General features: G+C 33.5%; 1 protein-coding gene across 2 annotated transcripts; it reads left to right on the forward strand.

The window, feature by feature from the left end:
- Positions 1-17,020: 17,020 nt before the first annotated feature.
- LOC18031399 (zinc finger CCCH domain-containing protein 30) lies at positions 17,021-21,017 on the forward strand. 2 transcript variants are annotated; one of them, XM_006421373.2, is made up of 2 exons: positions 17,021-17,222; positions 18,399-21,017. In XM_006421373.2, exon 2 carries the CDS (start codon positions 18,424-18,426, stop codon positions 20,617-20,619), a length of 2,196 nt encoding a protein of 731 aa, XP_006421436.1. In that variant the 5' UTR covers positions 17,021-17,222; positions 18,399-18,423; the 3' UTR covers positions 20,620-21,017. The 2 variants fall into 2 exon arrangements, with proteins under 2 accessions (XP_006421436.1, XP_024036574.1); XM_024180806.1 differs by having other exon boundaries at positions 18,423-21,017.

Consider the following 21,017-nt stretch of genomic DNA (forward strand, 5'->3'; position numbering starts at 1 on the left):
CTGCCTTGGTGTGGAAACAACACTGGAAATGATTCTTCAAAATAATTTAATTCCTTCTTTCAGCCTTTCTACCTTATTTAAATAAGAATATAAACAGAATCCATCGTGTTTAAAAGGAAAGAAAATAATTGAGGATCTTAAAAAATTATGTGCTGTAAAAAGGTAAATATGATTTTAAATCGGTGTCTACGAATTAATTCTTCAAAAATCACTGTTGATTTTTTTTCTGGAACTAATTAAAATTTTATAAATATTCAAGTGATTAAATTAAGTTCAACTAGCTTTATTATTATTTTTTTACATTGGTATATAAATTTTTATGATTATTAATATTGAAGAGATATTTACTTTATTCACCTTAATAAAGATCTCAGTAATGATCTCACCCATATTTTTTTAATTATATAACTGAAAGAGAAATAGGGTCCAACCAACTACTACTCTCAAATTTTGAGAGCACTTGTGGAACAAATTTTGAGTGCATTTGACTTAATAATTTTTAAGCACCTTTTTTAACTTGATTATTTAGTTCAAATAAATAAAAATAGCGGGCTAAAAAATGGATCGAGGCTTTGTTTAAATTCTTGATTCATCCTTTTTAAAAGAAATTTTTTTAAAATATATTTTTTTTTAATGAAAAATTCTCATTAAATAAGGATACAAAAGCTTAAAGCTAATAATTAAATTCTTGGGGAAAATTTTCGATCAAAACAAAAGAGAGGTGGGCTAGCGACAGCCGCCCATAGGCTCGGTCGCTAGCATCCTTTACTGACACATGTCTTAATCTTTGGTTTGTGTATAATTTTAAGTTAATGTCAAAATATTAATATCTTTTAGTTTTATTTTAATATTATTATTTTGTGCATACTGAATTTACCACAATATCCTCTTCCTCTCTCTCGCGTCAATTTTTTTTCGTGTTCTCCTGCCGCTGCAATTTGCTTCTCTTCTTCTTCAATTACTTTTCTCTCTTTTCTTCTTTAATGAAAGCTTGGAAAATAGAGATAAAGAGAAAAAAAATTATAAATAAATCCTTTTCTTGACGAAATTTTAAAAATATTATATTAGAAAATAAATAATAAAAATTATCCAAATCATGTAGATCCGACTACATGTTCAAAACAAAATATCATATTAAATATGAAGTCAGGACAAGTGGAGGAACGATAATCTTTCTAGTAAAAAGAATATTTTGTTATTTATTTTCTAAAATAAATATTTATTTTACATTTCCTAGGAAGACTTTGTTTTTAAATCTTTTTTCCCCTTTATCTCTTTTTTTTCAAGCTTCCATTGAAGGAGAAAAGGAAGAAAAGAAATTGAAGAAAAAAGAAAAGCAAGCTGCAGCGGCAGACTTGGCGAGAGGGTGAGGGGGCAAGGATATCATGGTAACTTTACTATACATAAAGATAATTCTAGTAAAACAATACTAAGAATTATTAATATTTTAAGGTTAATTTAAAATTACACGCAAATCAAAAAAGTAACACATGTGTCAATGAAGGAAAGCCAGCGAGTGCGTCAGTCTTGATAGCGAGTCGCCCATAACTCCTCAACAAAAGAACTATTAATCTACAATGTCTACTAGCAAATCTAACTTAATTAAATGATTAGCAACTTAATTACAATTTATTAAGATACGCTGAGTCCTAAAAAAGTCACATCCTGGCATAAAATAATTTTTATACATCAACTATCATCCAAAAGAAGCCACTCTGCCTTTTACTGGTGGTCAGATTAGATGGCAGCAATTCAAACCTCCAGAATTTTTTTTTTAGAGTAATTCATTTATTAATTATAGTGTATAATGAAAACGTTTGTGAGAGGGGAAGAAATATGTATCGCCATTGTATCTTACACGGTTATTCATATATACATCTATACCCAAAATCAAAGATAGCTACGAAATTTCTAAATAGTCTCCTAAATATGCTCATTCTATTCCTAATGGAATACAAATGTTATACAAAGAGAATATTACAACAGTTACTGCACATGCACACGTTAGTTGCTCCATGCACACGTTAGTTACTGCACATGCACACGTTAGTTACTGCACATGCACACGTTAGTTGCTCCATGCACACGTTAGTTGCTGCACACGTTCCCAATACTCCCCCTCAAGTTGGAGCATGAAGATCACGAATGCCCAACTTGCGAAGGATATTCTCAAACTGGTGTCGACCAAGCGCCTTTGTGAAAATGTCTGCAAGTTGCTCTGAAGTACGAACATGAGAAGCAGCAATATTACCAACATGGATTTGGTCCCGTACATAGTGGCAATCAATTTCAATGGGCTTAGTGCACTCATGAAAAACAGGATTGGCAGCAATATGAAGCGCTGCCTGACTATCACAGTAAAGACGCATCGGTACAGAATGTGAAACACCAAGGGACTTTAACAAAGCCTTCAACCAAGCTAATTCACAACAAGTGAAAGCCATAGACCGATACTCTGCTTCAGCCGAAGAACGAGAGACAGTATGTTGTTTCTTTGTCTTCCAGGAAATGGGAGAACCACCCAAAAAAAATGAAATAACCAATAAGAGAACGACAGGTAAGAGGACAAGCGCCCCAATCCGAGTCACAATAGGCAATAAGTTGAAGGGCACTATTCCGTCGTAAGAAAATACCTTGACCTGGATGACCTTTTAGATAACGCAAAACACGAATAGCGGCCTCCCAATGAATCTCACGAGGACATTGCATAAATTGAGCTAGAACATGAACTGAATAACAAAGCTCGGGACGAGTAATAGTCAAGTAAATTAAGCAACCAATGAGCCTGCGATACCGTACAGGATCAGAATACATAGGACCATCATCAAGAGTAAGACGATGATTTTGGTCAATAGGAGATCGAGCTGGTTTTGCACCAAGAAGACCGGTTTCAGCCAAAATATCCAACGTGTATTTGCGTTGAGATAAAACCATGCCCGTAGGTCCTCGAGAGATCTCGATGCCCAGAAAATACTTAAGAACACCCAAATCCTTCATGTGAAAACAACGGCTTAAATAGGCTTTAAAAGCAGAGATAGCAGTAGTATTATTCCCCGCAATAATCAAGTCATCAACATAAACAAGCACATGAATAGAAATATCATGACTCGCAAATGTAAAAAGAGAGTAATCGGCATATGATTGGTCAAATCCAAAAGATTTCAAGGCACCAGCAAGCTTAGCAAACCAATTACGAGGGGCTTGACGAAGACCATATAAAGATTTACGAAGACGACATACTTTACCAGAAGAAGTAGTCGAAAAACCGGGAGGAAGTTGCATGTACACTTCCTCAGCAAGGTCACCATGAAGAAAAGCGTTATGTACATCCATCTGATATAACTCCCAATCTCGAGCAACGACAACAGCTAAGAGAGTTCGAACAGAAACCATTTTAGCAACTGGTGCAAAAGTCTCATTATAATCCACCCCTTCAATCTGGTTATTACCAAGGATAACTAGTCGAGCTTTGCACCTCTCAATACTGCCATCAGAATGGTACTTGATGCGGTAGACCCATTTGCAACCAATAGCCTTTTTGCCCGGAGGAAGATTGGCTAGTGTCCAAGTCTCATTTTGTTCGAGAGCGTCAATCTCCTTGGCCATGGCTTCACGCCAACAGGGGTCTTTTACAGCCTCAGAATACCTAGTGGGCTCAGTAAGAGTAGTAATAGCCGCTAGGAAACGAGAATGATTTGCAAAAAAAATAGCACAAGTCACAAAATTAGCTATAGGATAAGGCGTACCTGAGGACAGTGGTGGTGCAGGGGATAAGGAGGCGGGGTCTATAACTTGAGCTGTATGACACACAAAATCACGCAAACGAGTGTTGGGAATTTTCGGCCGTGTACTCCGACGAACAGAGATACCAATATTCTCATCAGCAGATGATGGCAAAGAGAGTGAAACATCAGAAGAAGAGCTCCCCCTGTCATGGAGGGCAGCTAAATCAGAGGACAAAGCAGACACTGCATGAGGGGAGGATGGGCTCCCCCTATCATTAGACTTCGGTTCCTCCTGAGCGTCATTGGAAACGTCTCTGTTACTACCAAGTGAAGGAAGAGGAGACTCAACATGTTGCACTCGTAAAGAATCATGTGTGACGTAAGGATCATGATCAGGAGAGCAATCCAATGAGATATCATGATACAGAAATGTATCCTCAAAAAACACCACATCACGAGACACAAAAAAATCATTGGTTTCCAAATCAAAGACTCTCCAACCTTTCTTTCCATGGGGATAGCCGAAAAATACACACCGCCTACTTCTAGGATTAAATTTATTCTTGTCACGAGGAACATAACGAGCATAGCACAAACACCCAAAGCTACGAAAATGAGCATACGGAGGAGGCTTACCATGCAATAATTCATAAGGAGTTTTTCCATCAAGTAAAGGAGTGAGAGTGCGATTAATTATATAAGCAGCACTTAAAATACATTCTCCCTAAAAATTGAGAGGCAAGTTGGCTTGAAACCTTAAGGCACGTCCAACATTGAGAAGATGACGGTGTTTCCGTTCGACATGCCCATTTTGTTGAGGTGTATCCACATAAGAAGCTTGAAATTCAATGCCATTTTCAGCAAAAAAAGAATTCAAAACTTTAAATTCTGTACCATTATCACTTCGTATCATTTTAACTTGCCTATTGAATTGAGTCTTGGCCATAGCACAAAAATTTTTGAAAAGTTGAGCCACCTCAAATTTATGTGCCATTAAATAAACCCAAACTCCTCGTGAATAATCATCAACAATGGAAAGAAAATAATGAGCACCACAGAAAGACAGAATACGATAAGCACCCCACACATCACAATGCACTAGAGCAAACATATCATTGGCTTTATTCATACTAATAGGAAAAACATTTCGAGTTTGTTTTGCTTTAAAACAAATATCACATGGTTCATCACGAAATTTCTGACATTCCATTTTGCTAACATTAGGAAGTAAAGAAATAATCTTATTAGAAGCATAACCTAAACGCTGATGCCATAGATAATAATTTCCTTCTATAGAGACATGACACACCTTTGCTGATGCCGGACTCCGAAAAATATAGACCCCGTCTTCTTGCTCACCCACACCAATCAAAATCCTTATAGTGCGATCCTGTATCACACATAGTTTGTCAGTTAAAGTGACAAGGCACTGCAAATCATTAATCAAGCAAGCCAAAGAAATTAAATTGCAATTAAGATCAGGTACATATAGAACATGATTCAATCTCAAATTGTTTCCAAACTCAACAGTGCCCTCGCACTGAGCATGAGAGCATGTACCGTTTGGAAGACCTATGGGCGAAGGCCCAATATTTTGCAGATCAGTCATTAATTCTCTGCTTCCTGTCATATGTCTCGAAGCCCCTGTATCAAGAATCCACTTACCAGAAAGCTTCTCTTTTGAAACATCCTTATTTTGTTAATTAAGCATATTCACCATAGTTGCCCATTGATCATCCGTGAGAGTAGCTGTAAGGGCAGCTCGATCTTGTGCTGACAGAGTTGGTCTAGCCTGGTTTCCTCCTCCACCAGTAGGCATAAGAGCAGCGTTAGCCACAGCAGCATGCGACTTACTATGCCCAGCAGAATTATTTGTCTGCCCTCGTTCGCCTGTGTTACCCTTTCCACGATTAGCAGTCCACCACTCCGGATATCCAATAATCTTAAAGCAAGATGATATCTCATGACCGGTTTTGCCACAGTGTTTACACACTGATTTTTCTCCATTTTCATTTTTCAAAAAAGACGCAGCAGCTCCTTGTTGTGCCTTGGGTGCTTGGACAGCAAAGCTCACGGCTTCGACACGCACATCACGTGTCCTTGTAATGGTTTGATGTCTTTCTTCTTGTACCACCAAGGCATAAGCACGACTTTGTGAGGGAAGAGGATCTTGAGCAATAATATTAGAACGAACCGTCCCATAAATCGTATCATCAAGTCCCATCAAGAATTGGTGAACACGTTCTTCTTCCCTTTGTTTTTCCCACAGCGTTGACAGATTACAGGTGCAGTTCCCGCAAGAGCAGACAGGAGGTTGAACATAGTTGCTGAGTTCATCCCACAGAATCTTGAGACGTCCAAAGTAGGTTGCTACTATCTGCCCGTCTTGTCTACATTTGGCCAGATTGAATTGCAACTGCAGCACTCGTGGTCCATTCCCAATTGAGAATCTCAATTTTAATTCATCCCAGAGTTCCTTAACAGAATCATAGTAGGTGATTGTTGAACGAATATGCAGTTCAAAAGATGTAAATATCCATCCTACAAGCATTGAATTCACACTCCACCAATCTTCAATTTCAGGAGCTTCTTCGGCAGGTTTCTCAATCTTGCCATTAAAAAATGATTGTTTTCTTCTTGCCCGAAATGCATTACGCATCAAGCATGACCACTCTTCATAATTCTCACCATTTAATTTCACCGGGGATATAATCATGCCCGTATGATCAGAGGGATGAAGATAATAAGGTGAAGATGAATTTATCATATTTCAGTTTTCCTTTTCCCTTTCAACCATGGTGCTTAGCTTCGGCGCCGGCTATGGAAAAATTTTGATTTATTAGAAGGTTTGGCTCAAGGCTCTGATACCATGAAAACGTTTGTGAGAGGGGAAGAAATTTGTATTGCCATTGTATCTTACACGGTTATTCATATATACATCTATACCCAAAATCAAAGATAGCTACGAAATCTCTAAATAGTCTCCTAAATATGCTCCTTCTATTCCTAATGGAATACAAATGCTATACAAAGAGAATATTACAACAGTTACTACACATGCACACGTTAGTTGCTCCATGCACAAGTTAGTTACTGCACATGCACATGTTAGTTGCTCCATGCACACATTAGTTGCTGCACACGTTCCCAATATATAATTAAGTGAAACTAATTTTTTCTTTATCAATTATAAGTAGAGTAAATAATTAAAAATTTAATCAATATTGTATAAGAATTAATGTAAATTATTTTCAGTAAAAAAAATTATAATCCAAAAGAGCTTAGATTGAGAACTTTGTTGCCCTTAATAAATTGTGTAACGTATAAAAAAATCCGACTCAATGATTAACGAAGACAAGCCAATCACTCCAACAAGTTATATGACGAGACGTAGAGTTTCCCGCTTCTGCCGTATTGACATCGTCGGTAAAGAAATAAAATCTAAAAGAGTAATGCTACACATTCTAAATTTTTTATCTTAAAAAATTATCTCAAATGATGTGTCATTTATCAATTAATTAGTGAGATAATATAATTAATTCATTTAGATTTTATAAAAAAATTATCAACCACTCAATTAATGACACATCATTTAAAATAAATTTTTAAAATAAAAAATTTAAAATGTATAGTACTATTATTAAATCGGACCTGTCTATGTTACAGATTCTGTAACAAACATCTCCCGTCATCGCACCATCCGATTTTCTTTTGTTTAGTTTCTCACTCCACGTCCAACCACATCCAACGGCTGATGCTGCAGTCTGTACCTTACAGATTCTGTAACGTAGTTTTGTCCTATTAAATCTAAAAATCATCATCGGCTCTCGCCAGCGTAACCGATCCCTCATTATTCCAAATAGCTGATTAAAAAAATATTTTAAATTATACAGAAACTGTATCTGAAAAGCTTTATTGGAAAAATAATTTTATGTTACATTTTTCAATGACGTGGCTTTTAATGAAAGTGGTGCACACGTGACGAGCAGCGTTAAAAGTTTGATAAAAAATGTAAGAGAGGCAACGTGTCCGTATCTGCAAAGCTATGATTACAAATAATTAAAAAATTAAATCGGTCAGACTTGGACAAAATTTTGAACCTAACCTCAGACCAACCGACTCATCTCCTTCGTCACGAGGAATGTCGGAGATAAAGATACCCTTACGATAATGCCCCTAGTTTCCCCCTTTTTTTTCTTTTTTTCTTTTTATTGGAATGATGATATTACAACGACTATTATTGACTATTATTTGAAGTAACTCTGCCTCACTCACATGCCTCACTCACATGATTTGACTCAATTATTTGATAATTAAATAAAATAAATTAAATCTTGATAACGAGTTTGAACACTTGTTCGAGCGCATTTTGAGAAAAAGTATTCTTCTACTAAGTTAAAAGTCTATTAATCCCTAATTTTACATCTTAATTATTACTTTTTATAAGAAATTAATTTTAGGTCGTATTTGATATGTAATATTATAACTTAAAAATTATATTTATTTTTTAAAAAAATTATAATTATAAAATAAAAGTTCATAATTTGTAATAAATATGACTTTTAAAAAATAAAAAAAATATTATAAGTTTTTTATTATGTAAATGATAAATTAAATTATTTTAATTTTTAAGTTGCAGCAACTAATATTTACCTAATATTTTATTACTGTAATTTAAAAATTACACCCATCCAATTTTAATACCACACAAGCCCTTAGATTGAACTATGAAGTGCGATTAATTATTTAATAACTACAGAGGAGGTTGAGTTAAGGATGACACAAATTTACCCCTGAGCAAAAACCCTCCCATTTGAAAAATCGAGGATCAAGAATGAAAAAATCATAAAAAAAAAAACGTAAAGAAATGATTACAAAAATCGAATCAATCATTTTTCTTATCTGTCAGGGAGGATTCGGTGAAATCCTCGTCTCTCCCCATGTAATTATAATTCATTTATTCATCCCCATTTTAGGATCTTTGAAATTGTGCCCTAGACCATGTTATCATTGGATTTATTTATAAAGAAAATCAAAATATGTGGATGAAGTTGCGGTCCATCTTGTGGGCGTTCCAATCCATGCAACCGGATTCAGAAATCAAATAGTCAATTCAAACTTTATAATGAATTACATATTGACAAAATCACGCACCGTAAAAGATGCGACATTTTGGCTCTTATTGTTACATCCAAAACACAAAACCAGCCCCCACTTACATCCATAATTTTATATTCACTCTCGTCAATGTCAATGATAGTAGGAGGTACCGACTCCCCAATGTTTGATAACTCTAAGGTGGACTAATTTATGATGGCCCTTCAAGTAGTTTGATTTGTAATTCAAAATCATTTTATCTTCAAAAAATATAAATATTAAAACTAAAAACTAGTTGATTATCTTTAATAAACATTGATTTTTTAAGCATAAGTTTTTCAAAGTTTTCTTCAACATTTTAACAAGACAATAAAATAACTCAATCTTCTTTTCTTCTTTTTTCCCCCTTCTTATGCCATTGCATCTAAATTATATCAAAGATTAACTAAGATAAAAATGTAAATTTTGTAGCAAACTACTCTTTGTTCGAGTGGTGGCTATCTCATTATCTCATTATAGAGATCGGAGGTTCGAGTCTATTTATTATGGATTATTCAAGATTTTATAATAAGGTAAGGAGGTGTCCATCATTCGACTAAATAGTAGTTTGTAAATTTTATTATTATTATTTTTGAAAATTATCTTTTATTCTCATATCAAATCTCTCAAGATCAACACCAATCAAACTTCATTTTAAGTAAATTGTATTGCTTTATGGCTTTCAAAAAAAAATTTATATTTTAAAGCCTGTTATAATTTTAATTTGAGTTTCTAATGAAGTGTCCATCTAATCACACATCCAACCACTTCGTATTATATCTTTTTTTTTTTTTTACCTCACCGTTTTGGAGTCAGAATTAATCACAAGATTATGTCTAATTGTCTATAAGATCATTGAACTTCTCATGATGACTAATTTCTAAAAATTACCCCGTGACTTGACTTAATTTGATCATTTTTACTACAAATCTCATCTCAATTCTCAACTAATAGTTCCCATTTCGGCCTATGCTACCATAGATTTCCAACTAAACGATGAAGAAACCTAGCTGTCACTCCAATAATTTCTTGCATTATATGATAAACAAAACAAAATTAACATTATGTTTATTTGCTGTAGTCTTTACGGCCATAAAGGGAAAATAGTAAATTTGCTTTTGATGATTGCTTTCCGGTTAAAAGTTCAAAAGTTTAAAAAGCCCATTTCGGTGCATGCAAAATGCAATGCAATAAAGTAGCTTTATTTCTCCCTCGAATTCTCAAAAACAAAATGGACCCACTTCGCTTATTGAAAGAATTTTTTTAAAACGAAATAATAATAATATTTTGTTTGTATTTTTAATTAATTTTAATAACCATGTGCAGCAGCAGGTTTAGAATGGATCAGTCAATTGTTCGAGTAGTTCAACTACTCGCTTATGATTACAATTGTTAATCCAAATTAATGAGCTTAATTTAACCAATAAATAGGAAATTTCTTTAAAAAGGAATGAGTGATGAAAGGGAAGAAATTGTAGCAAGTGGAATCTTTTCAATACAAGAAAGTTGGTAGGAAAGAAAAATTAAGAAATAGATGTGACAATTCATATTAAAAGAATTAACATATTAATAATACTAGATAATGATGATGATGATCATCGTCATCGTCATAAATAATAATAATAATAATAATAATAAATCGCCTTAGACACGACAATTCATGTTAAAACTTCAGTTTATTAAAAGCAAAGAAGTCTTTGAAATTATTTAATGGCTCTTTACTTTGTGACTTCTAGTTTTGTATGGTTCTGGATCATAAAACACACTGGCTTTTAGGCCAAGGCTAGAGAATCAATTCTATTGGGCTAAATGCCCATTAATTATGGAAGGAGTTAGCTTTAGCTTATACCCGAGGCCCATATTGTGTACAAGAGAGAATAATTCGATATATGCTAAGCAAATTTAGATTTATTCCTTTATGTACATACATGTACCAACAGCTCTTTAGTTCATAAACCTTGATGAAGAACATTGAATTCAAGGTCTTCTTATTAGTCTGGGAGTTTATTTATTTGTTATTTTCTTTATTTTAGATTTTTGAACTTGATTTTAACTTTGGTACGTCAAGGTAGGTTCTAATAAATATTAGACTGAGCTTCAGGTCTTAGAAAACATATTGGATTTATTAATTAATATTTATAGTGCACTCTCCTTAATGTAATATCCTCTATGTCTGCATATGCCGATATGAAAATTTGATTTTATTTTAAGCCGTCTGTTCATTTAGTGTCAAAAATAGTTGTGGATAGGAGTAAGAAGTCTAAACAACCCATGAATTTACACAAGTCTAATACGAAACTATATATTTAAATAGGACAAAATTGACATGATTACTAAATGGGTTGATCATTCATTAAATAATTATGTTGAGTTTTAATTTTGATATATTAAATTCTATTAACGGGTGATAAAATAATAAATAATAAATAAGTCATGTCATTTTTTGGGATTTTCACTTTATTATTAAATAATTTGAATAAATTTATGTCCTCTCAAATTTGACATAACACAAAAAAAAAAAAAATCAAGCGAATTCAAATGGTCATCCTCAAAAATTTAACTTTCATTTATTTTCAAATAAAACTATATGAAACATAAATGAATTATTGGTGACACGTGGTCGGTATTGATCATCCCATTTGTCAAAACTTTGACCAAAAGGGATATCTCTCAATGGGTCCAGTGTACTATTACTACCATTGATCCAAAGAAAAAACTTTGTTTGAATCGAGTATGAGTCCGGTTTTTATGCAACTTTCTTCCCAGTTCACAAGCCACAAAAATCTAAAATCGATTTTCTAGGAAAGTCCTGCAACCAAACACTCAAATTAATCCTATGATTGTTGCCGCCGGATCGACAAAAGAATGCCAAGTGTCCGTGATGCAAATTGTCGGGGCCCACTTGGTCCTCTTGATAGGGTGCCAATTAAGCCCTAGCCGGCCTTATTTTCCATGTCATATTCCAATGAGGTGTTAGATATGAGTCAATTTTAGCATCAATTTAATGAAAGTGAGAAATGTCATTTTCTTTTTTCTTTTTTCCCCTTCCTTTGAGGGTATTTTTATTTTTGAGATCCTCTATTTTTATTTTTTTTTATATTTATTGCTTATAATAGTACATTCTTTTTATACAAAAAAGTGATTTTAAAGGAGCAATTTTATCCTTACGTGCCCAAATAAAAATTTTTGGGACCATATTCTTGTCTTAATGCACAAAATACATGCAAAGCGATTGTGTTTGTCAAAATTCAACTTTGTGCTCATTTCATGTCAAAATCAATCCCATGAAAATGACATAGTGAGGGCATCCGGACAAAGTGACTCATAATATGACAAAAAATAATTGCTTTATAAGTGAATCTTATCTTTTTTTAAAAAAATTGAGATTTAAGTATTTTAGAGGGCATTTTTTTTTTCATATTCTAAAGAATAAGAATACTTTGGGATAGCCAAAATACTCTTTTCGTTATCTTACGGCTTGTTAGAATTTTAGAATTTAATTTTGCCAATAAGATATACTAATATAGTATTGGTGAAATTCAAAATGTTTGAAAATTAGTATATTAAGAATAAATTTTGCGAATAAGTTAAACTTCAAAATGCGTTCATGAAAGAGCTTTCCAAATTTATATATATACAATCAGAAATCAATTCAATACTGCCCAAGATTTTACTCTTATAAATTGCTCACAAATACATCATATTATTAACATTCAGAAATTTCCATGAGTATCACCATATGCCCAATCCGACAGAATATTGGCAGTTATCCATTCTTACGATGGGCTTGGAAAAATCCACCATTTTTATTGTTAATTATACCGTTAACTAATTACATAAACATTAAAATTAGTTGAAGGAAGGCTGCTTATTATTATTATTATTATTAGCAGCATGGTAGTTAAATGTCCAAGTAATGTGACCCATGCTTACCGAATTAATTAATAAAATGTTCATGATTTGAAGATTTATGCGAAGTTGTGAACATAATTAAATAATAAAATATAGATCGACACAGTAGTGTTTATGCTGACAGATTTTGCTATTCTTATTGACTGACAAATGATATATGATTCCAACTTTATGCAATTTATTAATGTTTGATTCTTTTAAGTGTTAATAGTATTTGTTAAATAATGTATATTGAATTCATTTTTCAAGCGTTTCTCTTCTCATTGGGATAATATTGGATAATGAAATTAAAATATTAAACACTTTGAATTTTCGTTTTGATGAGAAATAAAAAAGAATATCGATAATTTAAGTAGCTGAGAAAATGCATCTCAAGTACGCCAATTGATGGGTATGAGAAGATTAATGTTTGATCCCAATGATAATTTTAAAAAGTTAAAAATTAATATGTATATAATCCAAACTCGTGAGCATATTAAGCAATAAAATTTATTTCTCAATTATATATTAAACTTATAAAATTATTAAAGAAAATCACCACATCGTTCGTACAGCTATTCGTTAAAAATAATTTTCATACTTTTATTTCTCTCTAATTAATTCAACAAAAAAGATGTAATGGGATACAAATATCATTTATGTACAAATTCCAAATTGAAATACAATAGTCTAACAAATTATTAAGAACGTGTATATTTGATGCTTATTTAATTAATCACTTAATTTAACATGCAATGGAAGAGCATAGACCGCACCAAAAATATAATTTTCAAATTGGATTTGGGTCAGTAGTCATTTCCCCTAATGTTGATGGGTCAATTTATGTAATCTATGTCATGTAGCAAGCAATTCATTTCAATTTTATAATTTTCACAGTCAATATGATGGTGCCATGATAAGATCAAGCACCCACTAAGATTTGATTGGGGATTGAGGAGATATGAGATGTAGAATTTAATTTTTAATTTAATTTCTATTTAAATATACCCCTTAATTTATTGAAATAATCTTTTAAATTTTTAAAAAAGGATTTTCACAAAAAAAAAGAATTTTATTTCTTACGATAAATTGTTGTAATATTATTCTATATATAGATGAAATTCACTTCAGATTATTGTTCCCATCGCTGGTATAAATTCAATACAAAAAGCAATTGAACCCAAATTTATTAATCATTAACTAACCTCCCAAAAATAAAATTTTAAAGAGGATATGATCATTCTTTTCTCATCTAACGTAATTAAAGCAAATCTAAATCTACTAATTTGACTGAAGATAAAATTTCAAGAATTTCCATAAAAGCAATAACAAAAATTAGTAATACACTAAAATTATTGAGAGGATCAAAAATGAATTAAAAGGAAAAGAAATATAGACTTTTCCCCTTCCATAATAATAAATATAGCACTTATAATCAAACTTGAAGGGTATGCTTAATAACACGGAAATCTATTCCCAAATTTTAATATAATTATATTTTCTTTCACTTTGGTTTGCGGTCAACTAGGGCCGGCTCCAAGATTGCCCTGTTTACATTTTCTTTTAATCATATTCACATAAAATAATAAAATTATTATTATCTTTTTGTAAAGTCTGATGTAATTTACTATTTTCGGATGGGATCGCCAGATGGTCCGTAACCTTAAAAAAAAAAAAGAAAAAAAGAAGAAGATTTTTTTTTTTCCATTTTTTCTCGCCCTTTTCATAAATAATGAAATATCATGTAATATTTATAAAATATTAGAGGGAAACAATTATTTTTTAACAAATTATGACGACCCAATTTGTATGATTATTGATTACCACAAGTTTATATCATTATTCTCATAATTAATTTTTATTTTTAATTTTTACATACAAACAATTTTACATATTCCAAAAGTTAGCACAAAGTATTCAATCTAAAAATAAAATTTATTACGAAATAAAAATAGTGAAATTTATTATAACTTTTTTATGAATTAAAAAAAAAAAGATGAATACTATGTTACGTAGGACTTCAATTGATATTTTTATAAAAAGAATTTTGTATTATATTATTCTCATTTTATTTTAATTTCTTTATTTATTTTTTGCGTTGGGTGTTCCATGCTTTTTCTCCCCTTGTGATTTGACCCCCAACAAATTAACCAAAATTGACTCCTGCGTCAAGTCCGCTCTAGTACACCGGCCTTTATTGGCGGACGCCAGTCCTCTCTTAAATCCAGTTTAATCCCATCTCGCGCACGCCCGCGCGATGACCGGGGACCTCCGGTCGTGTCGTTTTTCTGACTTACCTAACCGGTCGCACTCGGTACCTTTCCACCTCCTCAACCGGTTCCCGAGAACTTCTAAAACTTTGTCTAGATTTGAGTACGTTATGTCGTCTGCATAAAAAAACCACTGGATACGATCCACGTGGCAGACTATTCTTCGTCAGATGTGGGATTGATTCGTCTTTCTAGAGTCTTCCTCGGTCATTTCCGGAATAAAATTAATCAAAATGGATAAGTTCAGAGATAAACCAATAAAGAAATGCCAGGTCAGTAGGTGGTGATTTTATTATTCAGAAGCTTAAAACACCGGATTTGCCGTTTCAAATTTAACTTTCATGTGAGATGAATTTGGATTGAATTTCCATAAAATTTGACCCTGGGACGAGGTTAAATTATTACACACCAATATGGGTTGTCGTTTATGCGCTACCTCACTTACACGAAATCAACCAATAGTTTCCTGCCACCTAAGCTAATCAAACAAGAGATGAATTTAAAATAACATATTTATCCCTAGATCGTACCGAGAAAAAATGACGCGGCATGATGTGACTGGAAGTTAAAAAGCGGAAGAATAATTTTAAAATCAGAAAAACGATTTCTCAGTGCGCCTCTTTTATAATTTTCTCTTTCTTTCTACCATTGGATAGGCGATTTTATCAAAAACCAAAAATAAAATTAAATAGTGTAATTATTTTTTGATCCCTAATGTTATCGGTTTTCTTAAATATAGACACAAATTGTTCATCTATATAAAATACGTATCCACGCATTTTTTATATGACCAAATCACCCTCATAACGATTTTTTAGTGCCCCCAAGGGTGTATCTTTTCTACCGACCAAAAATATTATTTCCCTCCAAACAAATGATTTTAATATATGTAATTTTTTTTGTGTCACTTAGTTAAAACTAATGTGGAGCTGCTAGAGAATTAAAATAGTTATTTTATTATTATAAAAAATAAAATTTGAGAATGAAGGTCGTGAATTTTTTCGAGGGTTTATTTACGATATTATTTCATTTCGCTGTAATGTAATATTAAAATACTTATTTATTAGAGGATTTATATGTAGCTAAAAGCTATAATTAATGATTAAGTAACTATTTTTTTTATTTAAAACTCTAATTGAACAAGTTCTCATTAAAATGTTATATCAACTCTTATCTTTTATGATTATATAGTAGTTAATAATACAATTAAAAATTTATCAAAACCTTATAAATCTAAATTTTGATAATACAATATGAATATACTTGCCTAGAATAAGTTGAATTTATTTATAAATATTTGGAACCAAAACAATTTGGATTTACTTGTAGATATTTGGAAGAAAATGGACTTCCATATTATAAATTAAATCCCATGTTTGGTTGAAATAAATGAAAGAAGAGAATAGAGATATAAAATTATGAAAAAAGAGGATCAATTTTAACTTGATTATTTGATTTGACATTAAATTTATCTCTTTTTCTTTTATTTACCTCCTCTCTTCTCCTTCACTCTCCTCTTCTATCATCTTTTCAAACCAAATATGCTAGAAAGACTCAAACAAAAAAATGAGGCGAGGATAGTTAGTTAGCAATAGACCACCTTTTAAGTTGAACAATGTAATTATGAGATTATTTCAATATAAATTTTCTACTTGAAATTTCTAGTCATTGATTTCAAATAATCTAATAATAGATACTAAAAGTCATAGTAATAGCTAATGATGACTATTCACCCATCATTAGATTTCTTAAAATCAATGACTTAAGAATTGTATCCAAAATTTGGGTAAAAAATTGAAGTTGAGCGCCTTATGGTATGTAACTAAAGGTATTTTAGTCATTTTATCAGCTGTCAGTGACTTATTCAATACAAATGAAAAGACTAAATCCTTAATTGTAAAATCAGAGACATCAGGGATCGAATTGTTATTACCCCAAATAAAAATAAAAAGTTTTCATTTTTTTAATTTTATTTTTCTTGTGTTCATGAAAGAAAGAGAAAAAAAAAAAGAAGAGGGAAGAAAGCAGAGCATTACATAGGAATTAGAGAGATGATGGAAGAAGAAGAAGCTCCTCACTTCACTTCTCTTCTCCATTACTTTGTCTTCTCAATCTCATCATCAACTTTCTCTCTTTCAAACTTTAATCACTCCTCTAACTAGATCTATAACTGTGAGATACTACTCTCTTTTGTTAGCTGGTAAGATTCTCTTGCATCACTTCCAAAAAAAAAAAAAGATCTTTCGTTTACTTCTGATCGCCCGTATATATAGTTGTTGCTTAGAATGAGTATTTTTCTTTTGTTTATCACATATCAAAAGATCTTTAATGGGTTTGTATTGTTTTTTTTTTTTATTTTGTTCACTTAAATGGGTGCGATAGTAAGTTTCTTTGTATCAGATCTTTTACTAGTTGACTAGTATATTATACGATGAATGGATTTTATTTAATCTGTATTTGGTGTGTTGTGTGATGTTGATTTTGTTCGTGTTTGATTTTTAATGTGATGCTGTTGACTTCATTTGTTTTTTTGTCTTGATTGATTGGCTTATGATTCTGTTTGGTTGCCGAGAAAATGGAGGAAACCAAAAGATGAAGTATTCTCTCTTTCATTTTGGGGGAAAAATGAATGTTTCTTCTAGAACTTAGCATCAACTAAGCTGATGAGTGTTTCTTAATTTTTCTTTTTTTTTATCTACTTAATATTTGTGAAATGAAATTAAAGATAAAATTCCTCATAAATTTCAACTCTTTTTTCTTAATTGATTTGTTATTTTCTCTCTAGTTATTTAAAAGTAACATTATATTTCTTATTTTTCTTTTTTTTAATAATCTGTTTGCTTCCGGAAAGTTGTGTAAGGAAGCAAAGGAAAACGCCTGATTAAGTTAATTAATTTGTTTTTGCTAAATCAACATATAGATTGCTTACAGAATCTAAGAGAAGAATTGCCTGAGTTATTTTCTTCTCCGGTTTTCTAGGCTGAATCTGATTGTCCTTTTTGGATTTTGTGAGAACTGGAAACCCACTTCAGTACTTTTTGTGAATCCCTTAATAGAGAAGTTGTTTAATTCTACATTTGGGTTCTGTCATTTACAATCAATTTGTCCCAATCTATAAGTGGTATTTCCGATCCAAGATTTTGTGTTACCTCTTATGGTAACAACTCATCTGTAGTATTAGCATGACTGCTTTGCAATCTTTATTGTTTTCAGTAAGTTCTTATACTGGCTAGGAATTTGGTTTCCTTATATTGTTCTTCTGGTTTTGGGTTGTGTTAGCTGTTTATTTTTTGTCTTGTTTATTTCCCGTAGTTTTTTTTTGAACTTATTGTTTATGCACTGGTAGATTCTAATGGATGATTATGGTCAATTTCAGCTAATTATTTTTTGCAAATGAAAGCATGTGCTGTGGACCGGAGCGGTTAAATCGTACGCCGTCTCCAAGATCACCTCATATTTCTTTTGACGAAAGTAGACACACCAACGTAGATATGAATCACTTGACTGTTGAGACTGATGATGCTTTTGCAAGCTTGCTTGAGCTTGCTGCTAACAACGATGTTGAGGGCTTCAAACGATCAATTGTGTGCGACCCATCAGGTGTTGATGAGGTTGGATTGTGGTATGGTCGGCAGAAGGGCTCAAAGCAGATGGTTAATGAACAGAGAACCCCGTTAATGGTTGCTGCTACATATGGTAGTATTGATATCATAAGACTGATTCTTTCTGAATCAGGTGCTGATGTGAATCTGTCCTGTGGCAATGACAAAAGCACTGCCCTTCATTGTGCTGCCTCTGGTGGGGCTTTGAATGCTGTTGATGTTGTAAAACTGCTTCTAGCTGCGGGTGCGGATCCAAATTTGGTAGATGCAAAAGGTCATCGTCCTGTTGATGTTATTGTTGTTCCTCCTAAGTTCCAAGATGTGAGGTTGACTCTTGAGGAACTCCTTGCAACTGATGGTTCTGTTGAGCGAAATCTGAGGGTGTCAACTACTACTTCAAATTCAAATTCACCACCTCTTTCTCCTGCCCTTGAAAATGGATCCCCAACATCTGCTTCAGGTTCACCAATGAAATCCATGTCAGTCGATGCTCCCTCATTTTCTGTATCAGAGAAGAAAGAGTACCCTATTGATCCATCTCTTCCAGATATCAAGAACAGCATCTATTCAACAGATGAATTCCGTATGTATTCATTCAAGGTGCGGCCTTGTTCACGTGCCTACTCCCACGACTGGACAGAGTGCCCATTTGTCCATCCAGGGGAAAATGCGCGAAGAAGGGATCCTAGGAAGTTTCATTATAGTTGTGTCCCTTGTCCTGATTTTCGCAAGGGGGCTTGTAGACGTGGAGATATGTGTGAATATGCTCATGGTGTTTTTGAGTGTTGGCTTCATCCAGCCCAATATCGAACCCGGCTCTGCAAGGATGGCACAAGTTGTGCTAGGAGAGTCTGCTTCTTTGCGCACACTCCTGAGGAACTCAGGCCATTGTATGTGTCTACTGGTTCGGCTGTCCCCTCGCCTCGGTCAAGTACTTCTGGTGCTACAGCAATGGATTTTGCTGCTGCTTTGAGCCTCTTACCGGGCTCTCCTTCATCAGTAAATGTCATGTCTCCTTCGCCATTTACTCCACCAATGTCTCCATCTGCCAATGGTATCTCGCACTCAAATGTGGCTTGGCCTCAACCAAATGTACCAGCCTTGCATCTTCCAGGAAGCAATCTTCAGTCCAGTCGCTTGAGATCTTCTCTTAATGCTAGAGACATGCCTGTGGATGACTTCAACATGCTGCCAGATTTTGACGTGCAGCAACAGCAGCTCCTGAATGAGTTATCCACCCTGTCTCAACCAACTTTGAGTTCGTCCTTGAATCGTTCTGGTCGAATGAAAACTCTAACTCCGTCGAATCTTGATGATCTCTTCTCTGCTGAGAGCTCATCTCCTCGGTACTCTGATCAGGCATTGGCCGCAGCTGTTTTTTCTCCAACTCATAAATCTGCAGTTCTCAATCAATTTCAGCAGCAGCAGCAGAGCATGTTATCACCGATAAACACAAATTTCTCTCCTAAGAATGTTGACCACCCTCTACTGCAGGCATCTTTCGGGGTGCCATCATCATCAGGGAGGATGTCCCCCAGAAATGTGGAACCTATATCACCAATGGGCTCCCGGGTATCTTTATTGGCTCAACGTGAGAAGCAGCAACAATTTCGCAGCCTCAGCTCTAGGGAACTTGGCTCCAATTCTGCTGCCGTTGTTGGTTCCCCGGTAAATTCTTGGTCAAAATGGGGTTCCTCCAATGGGAAGCCAGATTGGGCCGTAACTACAGATGAATTGGGTAAGCTTAAGAGATCATCTTCATTTGAGCTTGGAAATGGAGAAGAGCCTGATCTGTCCTGGGTTCAATCACTCGTTAAAGAATCTCCAACTGAGGTGAAAGAAAAGCTGGCAACACCTGTCTCAGGTATTGCAGCTGCCTCTTCTTCAAGTGAGGGTTCAAACAGGAACCCCCAAATTGAATCAGTTGATCATGCTGTGTTGGGAGCGTGGCTGGAGCAAATGCAGCTTGATCAGCTTGTGGCTCAGCAAAATTGAAACCATTTTTGCTGAGCCCCGAGTTAGTAAAACAAAAGAAGGTTTTGGTAAATAATATGTTTTTTTGGGGTTGAGGGTGATTGGTGTATGTGGAAATAGAAACAAGAAAGGGGAGGAAGAAAGTCAGATTGACAAGAGAATTCATTTTCACCATTTATTATTATTATAACAGAAGTTAGACAAGGATGAGGAAACCACTGGGTTATAATTGAAAAGGCTAAACCCAGGCTAGTAGTTTTTTTTTTTTAATTCTAATATTTTCAAATCCAAATTCCTATTTTTCTCATTTTTTCCAGCTTTCAAAGATGAGCAGTATTTTCAATTACAATGAAACTGAAATTCTATGTTTGTTTTATCTTTCTTTTTCCTTGTATTCATTAGCATCTTTGGAGATCAAA

Source organism: Citrus clementina, unplaced genomic scaffold (assembly GCF_000493195.1).
Source record: "Citrus clementina cultivar Clemenules unplaced genomic scaffold, Citrus_clementina_v1.0 scaffold_9, whole genome shotgun sequence".
NCBI classification, from domain to species: domain Eukaryota; kingdom Viridiplantae; phylum Streptophyta; class Magnoliopsida; order Sapindales; family Rutaceae; genus Citrus; species Citrus x clementina.

Bases quoted from the DNA above. Each gene is read 5' to 3' on its own strand.
- LOC18031399 (XM_006421373.2), top strand. From the start codon at position 18,424: ATGTGCTGTGGACCGGAGCGGTTAAATCGTACGCCGTCTCCAAGATCA.